Below are 20298 nucleotides of genomic sequence, written 5' to 3' on the forward strand. Positions count from 1 at the left end.
TCCCTTGAGAAAATACTGCTCGGCCCACATATTGTAGCCATTCCCACACAAAGCTAAGATGCTAATTTGGTTAAAAAGCTTCCTGAGAAGTAGTTAGTGTATCTAGTGTGCAACTATGGTACGATATTCTTCAGGAAGGATGGGAGCACATTGTGCTGTCACCCAGTTAGGAACACAGTCTACTGTGGTCTTGTAAAAAAATAAATAAGACAAAAGGTACAGACAGCATTTGCTTCCCAACAACTTCAAGAAATTAAATAAATGCCCAGTGGTCCTCTCCAAAACAAGATAAAGAAAGAACTGGTAACTGTGACAGCGCTCGTAAGTGTTCTGGCCTAAAATGACAAGGGAAGTTTAAACTTCATTCATAGAAAGAAACATTTAATCTTGAGACAACAAACACAAAAGACCACTGATGTCGTCGGAAAGAAAATGGGAATGAGTGTGGGGAGGCTGAGTTCCTCCTAATTAGCAACTTAAAAAGAAGGCTGGAGTGGAAAGTAGGGAAACCAGCAGACACACCGTAGATATAAACTCGTTAGCTCAGTGGCAACCCCTTTCTCTTTTTCTGTAGTAAAACTTAAAACCCTTTCCATGGAAATAATTTCAAACAGAAAATTTACGAAATCAGTAGAGAAGACTCCTGCCTGCCAGGCTCACCAATTTGTACTGCTTTGCCCTTGAGCTTTCTATGTTCTCTACATGGATGTGTTTGTCTTTAATACTTCAGTGTCCGTGCCCTAGACACATGGGAACTGTCTCGGGGGTCTTCTCAGGTTTATCTGACTTTCTCATTGGTGATGCTCATTTTGAACCCAACAAAGTACTGCTTAATTTATGGGCAGATAGGCAGAAATATACAAATATGTTAATAGAATGTAGTCCTCCCAACGTGACATTTGCCCATACCAGTTTTTACTGCGATTGAAGCAATGATTAATTTGCTATCTCTAACAGTCTCTCCAAATCGATGAACAGAAAAGAAGACTAAGATCTTAAGGAGCCCCCTTTATTCATTCATATACTCAGTTATTCCTGTTTTATCCAACTCACTATATAATATAGCACTATCATAATTTATTTTGATTGTCAAATTGTCCTAAATTTGGCCATTAAGAAACACTTCATAAGGACTTTTCAGTTCTTACAATGCCTCTTTTTCCTTCCTTCTCTCCCTCCCTCTCTTTCTTTTTATCTTTTGAGTACTTGCCTCTTGCTTATAGCAGTGGTTCTCAAACTTCCTAATGCTGTGACCCTTTAATGCAGTTGCTCATGTTATGGTGACCCCTAACCATAAAATTATTTTGTTGCTACTTCATAATTGTAATTTTGCTTCTGTTATGAATCATAATATAAATATCTGAGTTTTCCAACAGTCTCAGGAGACCCCTGGGAAAGACAGAAAACAACTGGCATAGAACAAGTTATTCCAGCTCCTGTTCTCCAGAACCCTTTATATCCCATTTCTTCCCAGGGCTCTGGTCTCTTCAGCAGCTCATGGAGGCATGGCACGTAGTCACTCAGGCCCTGGAGGTTTTGCCTCACTGCTCCGCGGTGCTTCCTCTTCTTCCTAGGACCCGCCTTGCTTATACATACTTGCTCCATACTACAAAAATGTAAGTCTCAGGATTAGGATTACTATATTACACATATTTTTTGTTAATATTTATTTATTTTATTTATTATTTATACAGTATTCTGTCTGCTTGTATGCCTGCAGGCCAGAAGAGGGCACCAGACCTCATTACAGATGGTTGTAAGCCACCATGTGGTTGCTGGGAATTGAACTCAGGACCTTTGGAAGAGCAGGCAGTGCTCTTAAACGCTGAGCCATCTCTCCAGCCCCTATTACACATATTTTTAAAAGTATTAAAAAAGATCTGCTTCAGTTAAAATCCTTTTTCTTCCCCTTGTTCTGGGGCATAGGGTCAAATATGATATTCCAACGTAACTTAAATGTGACTATTTGAAATACAGACGGCTTGTCTGTCTGTATTCAGGGCCTAGGGTTTTGCCTCCATCCTTGACTAACTTTCTTGGTAAGCGTGACAGACTTCCTGCAGTTATGCTTGCACTGAGAAGAGTACTTTCTAGGAAATGCCCCTGAATTTGTTACTTTGCTAGATTTCTCATTTTTCCCCTTTATTTGCCCCACCCTCCCAGGCTTCTTTTCTGAAACTTCAGCTTTCTTGAATATAACCAACTTTCATGCTTTCTGGTTCATTCTTTCTGTGTTTCATTTTACAAAAAGACAGTTTAAAATAAGTACTTTAAAATGTTTCACTCTATACTAGAAATCTATTTCTGCCTAAATAATTCACCTCTATGGTTGGTAGCTACAAGAACATTATCTCATACACTTTCTGGAAATGGATAGCTGAATGATTCTGACTCAGCATCACAGGGTTGCATCCAAGCTAAAGGATGGAGCTACAGTAAGTACTTCAAGACTGACTGAGACTGGAAATCTACTCCTCCCCTTGTAGGATTTGGCTGACAGTTCTCAGGTATCTATTACTGACTGTGGTCAGATGCTCCAGTACCAGCTTATGGACTTCTCTAGAGTCGCTCACAACACAGCAGCAGAATATCCAAGAGACCAAGAGAGAGTGTCAAAGCCACACAGTAGTGACACACCATAACTCTGATACATGGCGGGGCTAGAAGATGACAAAGGATGTCAAAATCAAGACATAGGGAGCTAGCTAGTGCATATTATTTCTTATAGAAAGAATGTCACATAATATCTATTCATACTCATGCCTTAAAAGTATATTGAGAACAACAATCAGTAGTTCACAGAGAACAATCACTTTGTATATGTGAAACACTCTACTGGACATATATGATACAGATCACAAGCCATGTAAGTAGATTCCAATAATTTGTAATTACAAACAATAGATAACCCATTCTTACACGTTTTTATGATTCAAAAGTAAAGTGTTATAAAAATCTAGTCTGACTCACCAATAAATTAAGTCTGTTCAGGAGTGCTAGTTGGCATGCTTTTGAAAGGAAGTCTTACTGTGCCTTTCTCCTGCCATTTCCTGCTATGACAGCCTATTACCCCAGACTAGCCTTGAACACATGATTTTCCTGCTTCATTCAGCAAGCCACTATATCTGGCCCCCTTAATACAACTTTTAAAACAGTTTTATGATGTATTTTTTAAGGACTTGATGTAAGTGATGCACAATAGTCTATGATTATCACCTGTATCCCACTAAATCTGAGGAACAAAGAGATAGCAGTAACAGTAAGCAAAAAGTAGGTGCTAAACGGGGGTAAGGGAACAACTGAGGAGAGTGAGACAAATGTTATGGTAGAATCTGCTAAAAAAATAAATAAATAAAAGAGGCAACCACTAGGTAAAAATAAAAAAAATAGGCCATTTTTAAAATGTCTATGAAAAGGTTTAAAGTTTAAAAGTTATTTAAAGAAATTCAGTTGCCAGGTAATACTGGAAAAAGTCATAGGCCTTACCATCTCTATAAAACATAGAAAGATGAATTGAATTACACTTGAGATAATACCGTATTAATGCTTTATTTCCCAACTACATTTGGGTTATACAGGCTAATATCTTTGTTCTTAGGAGAGAGTATATGCTAAGGTGTTTAGCCATGAAATACCACATGTCTGCAACTGCAGAGACAGGTGCACAAGCATCTCTCTCTCTCTCTCTCTCTCTCCCTCTCTCTCTCTCTCTCTCTCTCTCTCTCTCTCTCTCTCTCTCTGTGTGTGTGTGTGTGTGTGTGTGTGTTCCTGTGCCTACAAAATATAACTAGTAAATCTACATAAATTATAAAAACTGATTTTCTCAACTTGATTGGGTTTGGAATCACCTAGGAGATGCACCTCTGGGCATATTGGTGAGGGCATTTCCACAGAGATTTAACTGGGGAGGGATGAATCTCCTGGACCTAAATCCAGGCTGCATAAAAGAAAGGGAGGAAGTGAGTTGATCTTTAGAATTTGTCTCTTTCTGTGTCCCGACTCACACAGAATGTGAACTGCCTCTTTACACTCTTATGGTCTTGCCTTGTTTGTCATAAAAAACTACTACACTGTTAGAATAAATCTGTTCGAGTCGATCAATAAATATTCATCTGACCGATCATTCATTTTACAGGTATTTATTTAGAGTGCTGAGATCAAAACAACAAGCAAAGAGAATTCCACTTCTCAAGAATCTAATACTAGGAGGGATGAGAATCAGGCAATAAATAAGTAAATGATTTCATTGCATACATGAACAGATGGGTGATGGAAAGGGTAATGAGCTGTGGCATGCATACACACATTTCCTTTGATAATCAACTACTGCCTCTTCTAACCATTTAACCTCCACCTCTTTAGACATAAACCTGTTGCCTGTGGTAAGATCTCTTTAACAGAAGGTTTAAGAGTACCATGCCTCCTGGGGTCCCAGGAACTTCACTCATTCCTAGTCTAGGACCATCAAAATGGCAGGCTAGGCAAATGGGTGTAAAGGAGTCTGCCGTCTACGAGCAGCTGACACTCTCCTCACTGATACCTAGAGCAGGCTGAGAGGTGTTATTACACGGGTGTTACCACAACTATCCCTGGACACATTCGACACAGAAGTCGGGATTGTTTTAAGGTGGCTTGGTTTTCAGGGTAACATAACGTTTTACATCATATTCTACTCCAGATTCCTCAGCCGCTGGGTACTGCTACACAGCAACGCTGGGACTGTATACAGCAAGGCTGTGGCAAAGCAGGAAAGATGGTATTCTGCAAAAGTTCCACTAGCAAACTCTCCAACAGTGAGTTACTTACTTTAATTAGAGTTTAATTATCTTAGTGTGTAATTAACAATGCCTCCTCAATCCTAAGTGATCTTTCCTATAATTTCACCATTCAATAACATCAATTTGTTTAATGACAAAACTTTTATGTCATATTTTCAGTGACTTTTAAAAGTCTTTGAAAATTCTTCAAAATTAAGAAAATATTTGCTGCTGAGCTATTCCAAACTGACAGCTGAGCCAAAAAGTAAATGGAATCAAAGAACAGCATAGGAAGATGCTATGTGGTTGTGCCCCCAACACTTACCAACTGATAAAGCATTAGGTTATTGACAATTTTTGTTTTCCATCACAATAAATCAATGGAATGGTTAAAAAAAAATCAGAATTTTACTTCTATTTCACTTCAAAAGCTAAAACTTTCAATAGTCCTATTCTCTATACTACCTGACCAGTGTTCATCATGATCCAGTATTAACTCCTTGTATTTCACAGTTGCTTACATCTTGCATTCTAATTGGGAAACAGATTTAGAAAATCAAGAATATCACAAAAAACCATGCTACTTATTCAGTTTTACATAAAGCTTAAATACTCATAGTGTCAGGAGTAACAAGTAGAAATGACTGGTTCAAAATAGTTTCAGGGGACTAGAGAGATGGCTCAACCATTAGGAACACCAACTATTCTTCTAGACAACCTAGGTTTGGTTCCCAGAACCCACGCTAGGTGCCTCACAACTGCTTGTAACACCAATTCAAGGGGTCTAACATCTTCTTCTGGCCTCTTCTTGAGAACTGGCATGCTTGTGGCATATGCTTACACAAGCATGCACACATACTAATAAATAAAGATGAATCTGGATGAATAGAAAAGTAAGGGTGCATAGATCTGAGAAGAACTGATTGATGGTCAGGTCAGGAGTTAGGGTAAATATGATCATAATAGACTGAATAAAATTCTCAATGAAGACAAATATTTACCTAAAAAATAACACAAATAGTCAATTGCACTGAAAATCAGAATGATGTAGATATACGAACAATGTCAAAAAAGATTCAAAAGTATTTTTTATTTTATGTTTGTGGGTGTTTTGACTATATGTATGTTTGTGCTAGTGTCTGTTAAAGCCAGAAATTGGCATCAGATACCCCGGAACTGGATTTACAGACGGTGGTGAACTATCATATAAAAGGGTGCAGAGAACTGAACCTAGATCCTCTGAAAGAGCAGGAGCTAGAGTGATTAACCACTAACTCATCCTTCTATTTCCTTAAAAAAAAAATAATAATAATTAAAAAATAAAAAAATGTTTTTAAAATGTGTAATTATTTTAGGATCTCTAGGGAAGGAGTAAATATTATTTTTCCCATAACTATCACTGAATACACCTAGAAAACTTACATGCGACACATCAGACAAAAATAAGAGAACTTTAAAAGGTAGACAGAAGCTCAACCAACTAGGGACTTCAGTATAAAGATGACATGGCATGAAGTTCCCATCCATCCCAACGCTGATGACTAAAGAGGCTGGCAGCCTGGAAATGTCAACTGCCAGAAGCAGGAGCCGGGCGGTGGTGGTACATGCCTTTAATCCCTGCACTCGGGAGGCAGAGGCAGGCAGATCTCTGTGAGTTCGAGGCTAGCCTGGTCTACAAGAGCTAGTTCCAGGACAGGAATCAAAAGCTACGGAGAAACCCTGTCTCAAAAAATCAAAAGAGAGCGAGAGCGAGTGAGAGAGAGAGAGAGAGAGAGAGAGAGAGAGAGAGAGAGAGAGAGAGAGAGAGAGAAGCAGTAATAACCTATCAAGACAGCCAACTCTGCCATTGACCTTGGGGAAATCTAAATACAACAATTAAAAAACTGACACAACAGATGATAAAATACTACACAATTACTTTTATGCAAAAGAAATTAATTTTAATATAATGATATTGGCAGGTTAAAATGAGCAGGGAGATAAATATCATGCAAATATGATGTTTTCAAAGCACAACAGGCTAGCTGACTCAGGTTCAGTTAAGTAGAATTTAGAGTGAAGAAAATGATCAGAGATGGCCTTGACATAATGAAAATAGGGCCAATTTACCAAGAAACATGGTATCTTAAATGTGCATGCACCAGACAACGAAGCTACGACACATTTGAAGCAAACACTGACTGAACTTAAAAGGAGGCACATATTTACAACTTCAGTTAAAATTTTACTACCATTCTCTTAACTGATTAAACTAGAGAGAAAATCAATCAGGACATAGAACAAACACATCTAGAATACATTTATCAACCTCATGCTCTTTTATCATATCCACAGAACATACTATGGACCACAAAAGAAACAAAACAAAACACAAAGAAAAATCCCAAAAGAATTAAAAATGAAACAGTATTTTCCTAGAACTGAACTCTGTAAAAGCAACATAAAAACAGAACAGTTTTTAATATCCAAACAACATCAGTAAGTAGTCCATGGGTTACGGAGAAGCTCTTGATTAATTCTAAAAGAATATGTTACACTGAACAAACATAAAAACCAAACATTTACAGGACACGCACGGTAAGAGGAAGGTTTAGATGAAACTTCTAACAGTGAAGGAATGCTAACGGAGGGCCACACCTGGTCAGTTTTTGACATTCTTATTCCAAATATCCAAGAAAAGCCTAACTGGTTCAATATAAAAAGCAAGCAAGAAAAAAAAGTCAAAACAAGAAAACACTTAAAGCTAGTAAGTTCTTTAAAAAATATCAAAGAAATTTACAAAGGTAAAGAAAACACAAATTACAAACAGTAATAAGAAGCAGAAAATATCATTGCTGACTCTGTAAAGGGCAACAGCCTATAAGACACATGAAAACACTCAAGCACACTATAAACAAATGTGAAAGTTTACTTAGATAAAATTCAGCAATTCACTGAAAGATATAAAGTACCAGGAGTCACACAAGAAAAAACACCTAATCCAACTGTCCTATCTACATTAATCAATTAAGACAACAAAACACCAGGCCCAAATGGTTAGAGGTTTATTCTAATAAAAAGGGGGTGGGGATTTTTAAAAAGCAATATTTCACAATCTCCTTAAAAGTAAAATAAAAAAAGCCAGCAAAGTGAATGCTTACCTTTTTTTTTCTTTTTTTTTGGGGGGGGGAGGCTCTTTCTGTTTTTAGAACCTGTTCTGGAACTAGCTCTTATAGAACTCACAGAGATCCACCTGTCTCTGCCTCCCAAGTGCTGAAATTAAAGGCCTGTGCCACCACCGCCAGGTAGGAATGTTTCCTGCCTTCTAACCGTTCTCCGACTGTAGCAAATACAGGAACTGAAACAGAGCGAACTCCCTTTTGGTGCAGTGTTCTACATACTGACTGACTATATCAAGTATCCTCCTGTGCACTTGTGCAGTTTTACACAGCCTGCCCACTAGGGAGGTGGAAAGAGGGTGGTCTCTGTCTGTACCATTTGCTACATTTGTACAGGAGTCTGTAATTGTATCAGATATCAAAATTTCAAGGACATAACTAGTAATCTTATAACAGCAAAATATTAATAAATTCTAGTATCATCTATACCACATAAACAAATTTGAGAACTGGGAATATAGTAAATCACTTGCCTAACATATATGAGGCCCTGGATTCTAGTGTCCAATACCACAACGCCCCTCACAAAGCAAAAATTACTATAATAAAATTTAAAAGAAACATTTAAAATACAAATTTGGTTGAAGTGCTAATGTAAAATTCCACAGAACTGCTAGTTTAGTAGCAAAAATCACAGCTGCACCCAAAGTACACAATAACTCAGAGGATACACTAACAAATTATCGGGCTTCACAAATACCATAATTGGTGAACGGAGCTCTTGCCAGGCTTTACTTTATGCTTTTAGGCTGAGGGTAGAGAACATGGTGGCCAATGTTCTCTTTTGGTCTTCATAGGCACCAAACACACATGTGGTACAAAGACATACATGCAAGCAAAGCATACATACAAAATAAGGATTTTTTTTAAAGTTTAAGATTAGATCAATTAATGATTAATGACTATCTTATCTGTCATTACTGTTTGTTCAGTTACCAATAGTCAGATCCTGGACATATATTTTTAATCTAATCACTTAATTATACATTTTAAGTCCAGAGTTCAATTTTTCATCCTACTAGAAGAAAAAAATAAAGGTCACGGAACATGATTTCAGCTCTCAACAAATCCATGAAGAAATATGATTAGCTAATGGAACTGGGGACATGATGAGACATCCAAACAGATACCAATGAGCAACAAAGTTCTAGAACCATGCTTCTTACTTCAGACCCAGAAAAAAGTTCATGTGTCTGAGGGACAGCAAGCAACCAACTGTAGTGAAAATGCAGATCAGAATAAAATATGCAAGAGAGAAGCAAGATCATGACAGGACAGAGTTGAAGAATTTGGATTTTATCCAGGAGTGATGGACTATGTTGAAGAAGGTTCTGAACAGGATATTGATTTATGCTTTTAAAAGACTTCTCCATGAACTATAGGCTCAATATCCTTTGCTTTACAGCTAGTATCCACTTAAGAGTGAGTATATACCATATTCATCTTTCTGGATCTGGGTTACCTCACTCATGATGGTTTTTTTCTAGTTCCATCCATTTGCATGTAAATTTCAAGATGACATTGTTTTTTACTGCTGAATACTACTCCAATGTGTAAATGGTAACAAGGTGAACCCTAAGAAAAACATACATAGATCCACCTGGAAAGGGGAAATAGACAAGATTGCCTGAGAAAATTGGGAGCATGGGGGTGGGGGAGAAGGGAGGGTGGAAGGGGAAAAGGAGGGGAGAAAGGGTGAGGGGAGGAGAACGTGAGGGAACAGGAAAGTAGAAATGGAGGAAGGACAGAGATAAGAGCAAGGAAAGAGATATTTTGATTGAGGAAGCCATTATGGGGCTAGCAAGGAACCTACGACTTGAGAAATTCCCAGGAATCAACAAAGATGACCCCAGCTAAGACCCTAGGCAATAGAGGAGAGGAAGCCCGAACTGGCCTTGTCCTGTAGTCAGACTGATGAATATCTTAAATGTCACTATAGAACCTTTATCCAGCAACTGATGGAAACAGAGGCAGAGACCCACAGTGGAGCACTGGGCTGAGCTCCCAAAGTATAGTTGAAGGGAGGGGTGGGGTGAGAATATGAGCAACGAGGTCAAGACCATGATGGGTACACCCACTGAGACAGTTTGTCTGAACTAATGGGAGCTTACCAACTCCAGCTGGATGGGGAAGGAACCAGCATAGGAGCAAACTAGTCCCTCTAATGTGGGTGACAGTTGTATGGCTAAGGTAGACTGTGGCGCTACTGGCAGTGGCACTAGGATTTATCACTACTGCTTGTACTGGCTTTTTAGGAACCTATTCTCTTTGGATTGATACCATGCTCAGCCTAGATATAGTAGGGAGTTGGACCTTCCCCAAAGCAATGTGCCTTACCCTCTCTAAGGAGTGGATGAATACGGGAAGGTGGAAGGGATGGGAGGAGGAGGGGAGGGAGGGAGAACTTGGTTATGTAAAATAAAAGATAGTTTGTTTTCTTTTAAAAAAAAAATAAAGTCAAGCAGTGGTGGCACACGCCTTTAATCCCAGCACTCGGGAGGCAGAGGCGGGTGGATCTCTGTGAGTTCGATGAGTCTGATTTACAGAGCAAGTTCCAGGACAGGCTCTAAAGCTACAGAGAAACCCTGTCTTGAAAAAAACCCCAAAAGCTACTCCAGCTAGTGAAAAGAACTGAGATTCAAAGACATACGACGAAGTGGCGAAGGCATGATGAAGATTTGGACCCTAAGGCACATGTGGTGGGAAACAACTGGCTCAGCCATCTCAAAGCACAGTGTTATCTAATTACCAAGAGGGTGAATGAAAGTTAAGAATGAGAAACTTTTACTTGAGTGAAAACCTAGTGATCAAAGCTAAGCAGGCAGTATCATGAAAGTCCTTACCTGAAAAGCAGTGGAGTAAGATTCCACACAGATTTTGCTGATTTAGCAAGTCAGTCTCTCCAGGCACACCCTAGACTCCTCAACACTGACTGAGATGATGAGCCCTAGTTGAGTGCTTGGCAGCCCTAGGGGCCCGCCCAGTAACCGCAGACCAGGATTGCTTTACAAGGACAATGAATTCAGGTTAGTTTCTTTGTAATTTTGGTTTTGTTGTTTTGGCTTTGGAGAAAGGGTATTTACTCTGTAGCACTGAGAAATCTGGTAGCTCAGCTGACCTCAAACTCGAGTGAGTCTCCTGCCTCAGTCTCCCAAGTGCTGGGGTTACATGCATGAGCAAAGTTTATTTTGTTTTCAGGCACCTTTGTGCAAAATACCGTTCTTCCTATTTTTGTTTCCCAAAACCAACTAGGAAGCTACTAGGACCAATAACCAGGCCAATCCTGTTACACTCCATATTCTATGTATCATTCATTGATCCTGCAAAAGATAAACATTCCTTAGGCCATCTATCCTTCCCTAAACTCTCAATCTTAATCAGTTTTCACCTCTGCCTAATTCGGTGTCCCACTGATACCCTCCATCCTTTGTGTTTCATTTTACATGGGAGACAAATATACTCCTTAGTCCTGTTAACAATGCCTTTCAACACACATTAGGCATTCCTATAATTAAACCAGTGTAACATACCCAAACCTCCACATCCATCGACATCAAGAACAGAAGCACCTGTTTCTATGTGCTAAGCCTGAATATGGTAAAGAAGCACAATTTTGGTGAAATTTATGATCTCAAAATCACAAAGATGGATGAAAGCTAAAAACAGAGTAGTGCTTGCCTATAATGCACAAAGCCCTGGACACAGGTGAAGGTCGTTCAAGACTAAAAATGGGTGGTGGTGGCACATGCCTTTAATCCCAGCATGGGGAGGAAAAGTGGGGAGACAGAGACAGGTGGATCTCCATGAGTTTGAGGCCAGACTGATCTACAAAGCGAGTTCCAAGACAGGCTCCAAAGCTGCAGAGAAAGCCTGCCTCAAAAAAACAAAAACAAAAACAAACAAAAAATAAACTCAAGGCTAAACACCAAATTCAGTGACAACCGGGGATGTATAAGACTTTCTCTTAAAAAAGAGTAGAAAAGAGAAAAGAAATAAAGGCTAAAAATTATCTAAATGTTAATTATTGAGGGAATTCACTCAAAGAATTAATATATATCCATGGGGGGAAAAAATCACAGAATTAAAAGCTGATGTTAAAGACTACTTATAGTCTTCCTGAAATTATCCATGCCACTAAATCAAATATTGTATATTATGAATATCAACCATTGGCAAAATACAAACATGTATATGTATATATTTTATTTACTACTACTAACATATGTTGCTGTATACTAATAGAAGAAGAAAGGCTATATACAAAAATACATGAATGTCATCTCTAAGGAAGAATTGTGATCTTTCTTTTTTGTGTTTTTATTTCCCCGTAATTCCAAACATTTTTATACACAGAAAAAGTCCAAAATACATTACTTTTAAAAATCAATAATCATAACACACCAAATATCTTGTTCAATAAAATTTACATAAGGTTTGACATTTAATATTCTTGTTCTAAAAAAAACAACAAAATAAACAAACCCATACTGGTTTCAAGTCCTCCAGGTGATCACCTATGAACACGGGTAATTAACAAAAGCCAAAACCTCAAGGCTTCTATAAAACTACCACTCTCTCAAATGGTTCCTCAAATAGTCGAACCAGTCTCTCCAATTAGCCATTTCTTTCAAATGCCTAACAGCACTATCCAAAATAAAAATTATCTGGTAGATGCCAACTGCCATACTGATAGTATATATTTGCTTTGCACAGCAGTCTTTATGCATAAAACAAAATCAAACACAGCTTTTTTAATGTTCTATATAAAGAGATTTGCTCTGTTAATTTGCTTTAAGGTATACCTGCATATTGTTTGGTTAATGCACTGAGCTCATAACATAAACGATAAGACTATCAGGAAGATAGATACTTAGCACCCAAATAACCAGAGAGAAATCAAGAAGGAAAATCACCCTCAAAGGTTATGTAACGAAGTACGACTCATCTGGAATAAAGATGAGCCTCACTCAGAGTAAGGCTGGCTCCTCAGAGATCTTCCTTTCAAGAGTTTGCCCCCTCCTGGGGGAAGGTGTGTTAGGAACTGAACTTGGGGTTTTACATGTGCTAGACAAGACAGGACTGTGCCCTGAGCCTAGCTCCCTTTGGAAAATCAATGCTTAAGTCTTTTTAAATTTAGCTTTGGAAATAATATTTCCATCATCATTTCACCAGAAAGAATTCCTTAGTAACAAGTCTGTATTGGCAGAAAAACATTCAGAAACAGCTCAGTGGAGTATTCCTTTGATGTATACTATGTAGCATAAATGTATAAAGCAGAACAGTTTATAGTCCCAAGAAAACTACTGTCCTAGACTTTTAGTTTTAAGCCATAGCTTAAAGTTGTCTCAGAAAATGTTTTTAAAGGGAACAGTAATCAGTAGTGGTCGAGCAATAGTAGCAGTAGTTCTGTAACTGAGAAAACTGTAGACTGTCCCCATCTAAGTAAAGTGCAGTGTTAGACAGCTTCCAAATCAAGTTTAGATGTGCTGTCTGTCCTCCGGGGCACTCCAGTCTCTGCAAGCGAGGATGCCGAAGCTCCACACTAAAACGATGTTCTCTAACCTGCATTTCAAATTAGGAGATGGCTTCTTCTTATGGATAAGGGCTTATACCTAAACTTTGTCTTTGACAAAGAGTAGAAGTAGACCTAAAGGTGATGTGCATCAAATGCACCTAGCAAAAGGCCAGCAGGCAGAGAGCTGGAGAAGAGGAAAGGTCAGGGGGAGGACACTCACAAAGAGTCTTGCTCGGCACTTGTCACATACTGTAGCAGCTACACTGAGTGGAACTCTTTCCGAGCTGTATTTCTCCTCTGGTCAGAGACCACTAAAGCTGCTCTATTATTAAGCATGGCTTTTTAATAAGAGGCTGAAGGTTTCAGGAACTGGGCAGGCCTGAGACAAATCACACAGGCCCGATTCCATCATTTAAAAGCATGTATTTGTATTTAACTTTGTCTACACTGATTTAAACAGCTTTATTCCTCTAGTGTATGTTATCCTAGGGAAGAAACTCACCTAATCTTTAATTAATTGAGAAAAATCAGATTACTCTGCTTCAGCAGTGATTATACTAATTTTACCACAGTAGGAAGTTGTCTTTCCATGCAGAGTAATTAAGCAAAATTCCATATATTTTTTAAAGCTTTCTGCACGTACATGTCTTCCATTCATCTCACAATCTCTATTAAAAGTGCACAGCATGAACTGTTAAACTTTAAGCAAGACTACAGATCTCTTCAAACACAGCAAATTAAAAGGTAAAGAGTCACGTACATCCACACAACCTAAACAATACTGCTAGCACTGCAGTGACAAAGAGGCTCCAGATTACAAAGGTCAGTTAAGTAAAAGAGGGCAAAGGCAGCAAGGCTCAAATGCTGAGAATCAAAACAAAAATAGATCCAGTGCAGCACTCAGAGGATGAAGATCAATGAGAGCAGCAGCTCAGGATCTACCTGGCAAACATAATCTTGCAGACCGTGACGAGGGGTGCATTGTACCCCAACATCACTTCTGTGCTGGTACTCGGCACTTGTTTTAATAATACTAATAAGCTCAAATCTGCATTAATGGAAGTAAGAAGATAGTCTATTGCCCCAGTTCAAAAAACTTGGCTGTCTCGGTAAAAAGTGAAAAGCTGCCTAAGAGGAGAGCAGGGAGCACTTCAGTACCGACAGGAAGGCAGCAGGTTGTCTTTCTGATGCAAACTACTTCTACAGCAACACAAATGCCCTTGTCTGCTCAACAGTGAAGGGCTTCAACAGCAGCCGAGAAGAGGAGGTAGAGGAAAACTGTGATGTAAGCCATAAAACTGACAAAATATGAGGAACGTTATGATTTAATGCTGTGACTCTAAGTACTAGAAGCAGTAAGATTGCTACACAAACATACAACAGCACAATTAATAAGCTAGATATTCAATCAATGAGGCATTTAGTATTTCCTTAGCTTTATTTTATTCTGTGCAATGAAAATCTCAGAAAATCAAAGAGCCTGCTAGCTCTGTTTTCTTACCTGTGAGGACAGCTTTTGCTGAAGGATCTGCCAGGTCCAGAGCTGATTTCCCATCAGTGTTCCGAATGTTTGGATCAGCTCCGTGCTGCAGCAGCACTGTGCAGGGAAAGCAGAAACAGTATCTTACCTCGGGGATACAGAGATTATTTACTGCTAAGTGTCGCCTCGGCATGGTGTAGGCATAAACATACATTGCACAATTTTTTCTCTTTCAAGAAAAGAAAAAGGAAAGAAAAAGCGAAAAAGCACTGCAGCAAAGAATCCTCTCTAGAGTAGAGCGAAGTTGGCAACTTATGGTACAGTATTATCACATGACTTGACATCATAAACATGAAACTAGAAGCTTGCCCTGGACAGTACCGCTCTGCCTCCGAGGCAGCAGTTTGGGAGCTATGTGCTTGCTCACTGACTCGCTGTGAGATGTGCGAGCTGAAGCTGCCCTATCTTTACTACCACTGTGACTGCTTGTTGCTGCCGCTTCACTGCTGAATTTCCTAATGCTTCCTTCCTCTCCTCAGAAGAGTTGTAATACTGTGCAGGCTTTTAGTGGTTCACTGCTTTCCTAGGAAACTCACCATAAACACACTGGCTTGCTTCCAGAAGTTTAACTGACACAGTAATGCATGCAACTCCAGCTCTTGCAGCCATACAAAAAACCTCCAACTATCTCCTATAAATGACCCTCCATTAAAATTTTTAGAAATAGAAATTCAATCACTGTAATGCATGTAATAAAGCTATTTCATGAAAACCAAATGCAGAGAATCCTTCAGATTCAGAAGCTCTTATAAAAGAATGCCAGCTAAATAAAACATGGACATGGCATTTTGGTAAGCTAAAACATTCCTAAGCCACTTCTGCTGTGTAAGAGTAGTGGAGGCTGGAGACTGCTGCCTTGGTATCACCTATCTGATATTTAAACACATAAACAAAGCATCTCTAATCAAATACCTGAAATCCAAAGAGGTGAGGAAAGCATCTTTCCGAGCACGTACCTATCACACAAGGAGAAAATTCCGTCTGACCTCGAGATAGACAGGCACGTAAATATAGAGTAAATCATTGCCAGGTTATGTATACATGGTATATGTGAAAAACAAATGACTCTCATGGTTAGACTTGGATTCCAGCCTCAAAACATCTCATTTTTTATACATGCAAATATTCCAAAGTCCCAGGGGGTGGGGTGGGGTGGATCTGAACTCTGAAACACTTTGGTCTCAGACATTTCAGATAAGCAATAATTACATAAGATCTTTAGGGCCTGAAATAGTGGCTCAGTTCTGATACTAAGCACCACGTAAAAAGTAAAAAGGTGAGCACAGCAGCATTCATCTGTATCACAGAGCTGGGAATCTGGGGACAGAAGGATCCCTGGAACTAGCTGGGCACAGTCTAGCCAATAAGTGAGAGACCATCTCAAAACACAGTGGAGGCCTCCACACACACAGGTACTCTCATTATGCAAACACACTCCTAACAGGCAACTACATACAGAAAGAAGTAATTGCAAGTTCCAAAGCACACACCATTCTGAGTACCCTGCTTCATCCATCCAAGAGAGGACCAGTCCTCTGCTCAGTGTAATCACATTGCATGTACTACCTCCCCACAAGTCACTTAGTAGTCATCTAAGCTCATCATCCTGGCACACCATCACAGGGCTGATGTTCAAGGAACCTTATTTTCCTTAGTAATAGCCTCAACGGTAACAGTAATGACGCTGGTGAGTCAAAGATCTCAAAGGCAGGTTAACATGTTTTCTTTAAGTGAGAAGACAAAGTTCTCAACTTAAATGAAGAGAAAAAATGTATATTAAGATCTATGGTAAGTCCTTAGTCATCAGAGAAATGCAAAACAAAACAACTCTGAGATTCCATTTTTCACCTGTAAGAACGGCCAAGATCAAAAACACTGATGACAATTTATGCTGGAGAGGTTGTGGGGAAAAGGGAACAATTCTGCATTGCTTGTGGGAATTCAAAAGGTACAACCCCTTTGAATGCCAGTGTGGCAATTTCTAAGAAAATTAAAAAACAACCTTCCTCAAGACTCAGTAATACCACTTTTGGGTATATATCCAAAGAATCGTGCCGGAGCACGATTAACCCCTCCCTGCCTGCCTTGGCTAAGTTTGCAGCGGAACCCCACTACCTGAATTAGCGGAAGCTCAAGTACCTGTGGTTTTGCAACAAAAGCCGCCACAGCGGCAGATTTGGTCTGATACAAAGTGACTTGGCCAGGCGGTGGAGGTGCATGCCTTTAATCCCAGCACTTGGGAAGCAGAGGCAGGCGGATCTCTGTGAGTTGGAGGCCGGCCAGGCGGTGGTGGCGCACGCCTTTAATCCCACCACTCGGGAGGCAGAGACAGGAGGATCTCTGTGAGTTTGAGGCCAGCCTGGTCTACAAGAGCTAGTTCCAGGACAGGCTCCAAAAACACAGAGACCACCACTGACAGAGATATAGAGCGTGCATCAATGGATAAAACAGGACTGTCATATCTTGCCAAGACAGGGTAAGATAGTTTTGAAAAGTTCCTTGCCTTTAATAATGGTATGTCAGTTATATTAGGCCTTAGCCAAAGTTGGTTGACTCAACATTGCAAACGAGACTTTGGGTGATTGCCCAGGTAGCCAGTTGTCTCTGTCAATTGTTGCACATTTTGGATATATCTCGTTTGTTAAGTAATATTTATTCCCTTCTCAGATCTTTGACGGAGTTGAAGATTATATAATTGTAGTTACTCTCTACATTATTTGGACTCCTTGAGATAGAATGTTTAGCAAAACTTTTGATTCTCAATATTGTTTGTTATATTTATTATTTGTTATTATTGTATATAGTTGTATTTGGTTTAGTTCTGTCTTATTTAGACAAAAAGGGGAGATGTAGGGATAAGTCCCGCCCCTTAGGGGGCATGTTCGCCTTGGGCTAATGTTTACCTATAAATTTGGCGAGCGTGCTCGCTTCTTCTGCTTTCCTGGTCTCCTCGGGAACGGTGGTTCTGTAAGTCTATTTCTCCATTAAAGCTATATATATATATTTACAATCTGTCTGCATTCATTTACGCCATTACAATCTATGGTAAGGACAGACCTAATACTGAGACTGTTGAGGAAGGAGAAAGATATCCATGCTAGTTATGCTGTTGCACCTTGGTAAGGAAACTCTGGAGCATACTTAGAACAACTTTCACTATAATATAATAATTCTATCTTATTATTAGTCACCACTGAAAATCTGTGATGTGTACGACATGGATTAAACTTCAATATAGATTACTTACACATAGTTTATATGGAAAGTACAGACTGCCCAAGGTTTCAGGCATCCACTATGATTCTTACCATGGGCCCTATGTCATTGGTAGGGAGGGTACTTCTGTGAATCATTTAATTCTTGAACGCAGCAATAAACACCATCATTGTTCAGATGCTTCTAAGTTGGCTCAAGAATCAGGAATAAAATAATAACACAGTATCAAGCTGTTGTTACTTCATCATCCTGACGGCTATTATTGGTGGTCAACTTGAATACATATGGAATTAACTAAAAATCCAAGCAGTTGGGCACACCAGATCATTTGGGGTCAGAACACCTACCCTAAATCTGGGCCAACCATTCTGTGGCAGTCTACATAAAGGGTACAGAAAAAGCTTTTATTCTTTGTCTGCTTGTTCATATATCCTCCTGCTGAGACATTCCTTCACTGGTATTACAGCCTGCTTCTTTGGGATTATGTATAGTGAAGAACAGTTGAGATATCCATCCATGTGGACTGAACAATTCTTGGGACTTTCTGTTGAGAGACAGCCATTGTTGGACTAGCTGAACCACAAGTCTGTAAGCCACTCTAGTAAGTCCTCCATATATATGTAAATTCCCCTAGAGAAGTCTGACTAATCAAAATGAAGAGCCTTTGCAGAAATTTTTTTTAAAGTTCCAGATTGGTCTATAAGGCATCTCAATCATAAAACAGACTCAAGAATCAAAGAAAGGTGGTAAATACTTCTGCTTAGTTGTTGAGTGCTATGTGCAAAGCAAGGATAGAGAAGCAAAAGAAACAGCTATCAGAAAAAAAAAATGGCTTTTGTCTGTATTTGGAAACACCAGATCCTGCTTTAAATGGAGGTGAAGACATTTTTATTTAGCAGAATATGACAATTACATAATAGGAACTTTGATTCAGCAATTTTTAATAAGTGGTAGAGACAAAGTATTGAAAGCCTGACTGTGCCTCCAAAAAGGAACTAAATATTCAATCCTTCTCACAGTAAGTATCTTAACTATTATAACTTTCCTATTTTGCAAGAGAAGTTGGCAATTTAGTCTCAGTTTTATTCTGGGTTAGGTAGGTTAAAAAGTAGCAACTGTTCTGCTTGAAATGAATGGCTTTTAAACATTCTGTGGTCCCTCTTAGCTCTTTCTTGGACCCAAACACAGGCACATCCTCAGCAGAACAATGTTACAACAGAAAAGACCAGTTGAATTTCTTGAATCAACTGCTACTAACAAATCATATTAGAAAATATTTAACCATCTCAAATTTACTAGACATAAGTCACAAAATTAACTCCATAAAGTTTAAGTGTAAAGGTATGTGCAATTAAAAGACCAGGGGGTCTAGATTTGTCTTTCACACTATGAAAGGAGGAAATGAAAAGATAAAATGTATGCCTAGAAAGCGAGCTTGAAGCCTGACAGTACCCACTACCTATTAACTACTTCGAATATTTAAAGCACATTTTAAAATGCAGATCTTTCAGCATGCAAGTTCCTCCAAAAGCTACAGATCAGTCCTACCGGTAACACATGGTAGCTACTCCACTACTGGGTACATACCTCAGAGATTTCATCCAACCACACATCACAGACACCTGTACATTAGTGCATACTGCAGCACTTCCCAAAGCAGCCGAGTCAGAGATAGCCTGAATAGCCTTCAACAAGGGAAAGGCAGAAAGGAAATGTGCTTTCCATATACAATGGGGCAGGTTGCGACTATGAAAGTCATTGTTGGTGTGTTACACAGTACTCTTGGCAGGGACTTGTGTAGGACTACATTCTAATACAGCAAGAATGTTATAAACAAAAGCGAAGGACAATGGCAGCTCTCAGGAATGCCAGATGGTACTTTAGAGGTTGTATTTACGAGTCAAATCTGATGCCTCAAAATGTACTTGCCAAGTGTGAAACCATCAAAGGCAATTTAACTATTAGCACAAAATGTAATTGGGGTCCATGTTGTATGGTCAATACAAACTCAAGTCTCAGTAGTCAAACTCAAGTTTGCATTATGTTTGCAAAATATGCAAAATATGAATAATATAGAATATAAATGAATGAGTACCATGATCACCCACAATT

At 39.1% G+C, this 20298-nt stretch overlaps 1 protein-coding gene across 1 annotated transcript in view; it reads right to left on the reverse strand.

Annotated features, from left to right (window-relative positions):
* Tnks (tankyrase) overlaps positions 1-20298 on the reverse strand; it is a 160607-nt gene that overhangs the window by 90736 nt on the left and 49573 nt on the right. The window contains exon 3 of the mRNA XM_075986519.1: positions 14932-15027. Coding sequence (XP_075842634.1) covers positions 14932-15027 — 96 coding nt within the window. The remainder of the gene's footprint in view (positions 1-14931; positions 15028-20298) is intronic.

Source organism: Microtus pennsylvanicus, chromosome 9 (genome assembly GCF_037038515.1).
Source record: "Microtus pennsylvanicus isolate mMicPen1 chromosome 9, mMicPen1.hap1, whole genome shotgun sequence".
NCBI lineage: Eukaryota > Metazoa > Chordata > Mammalia > Rodentia > Cricetidae > Microtus > Microtus pennsylvanicus.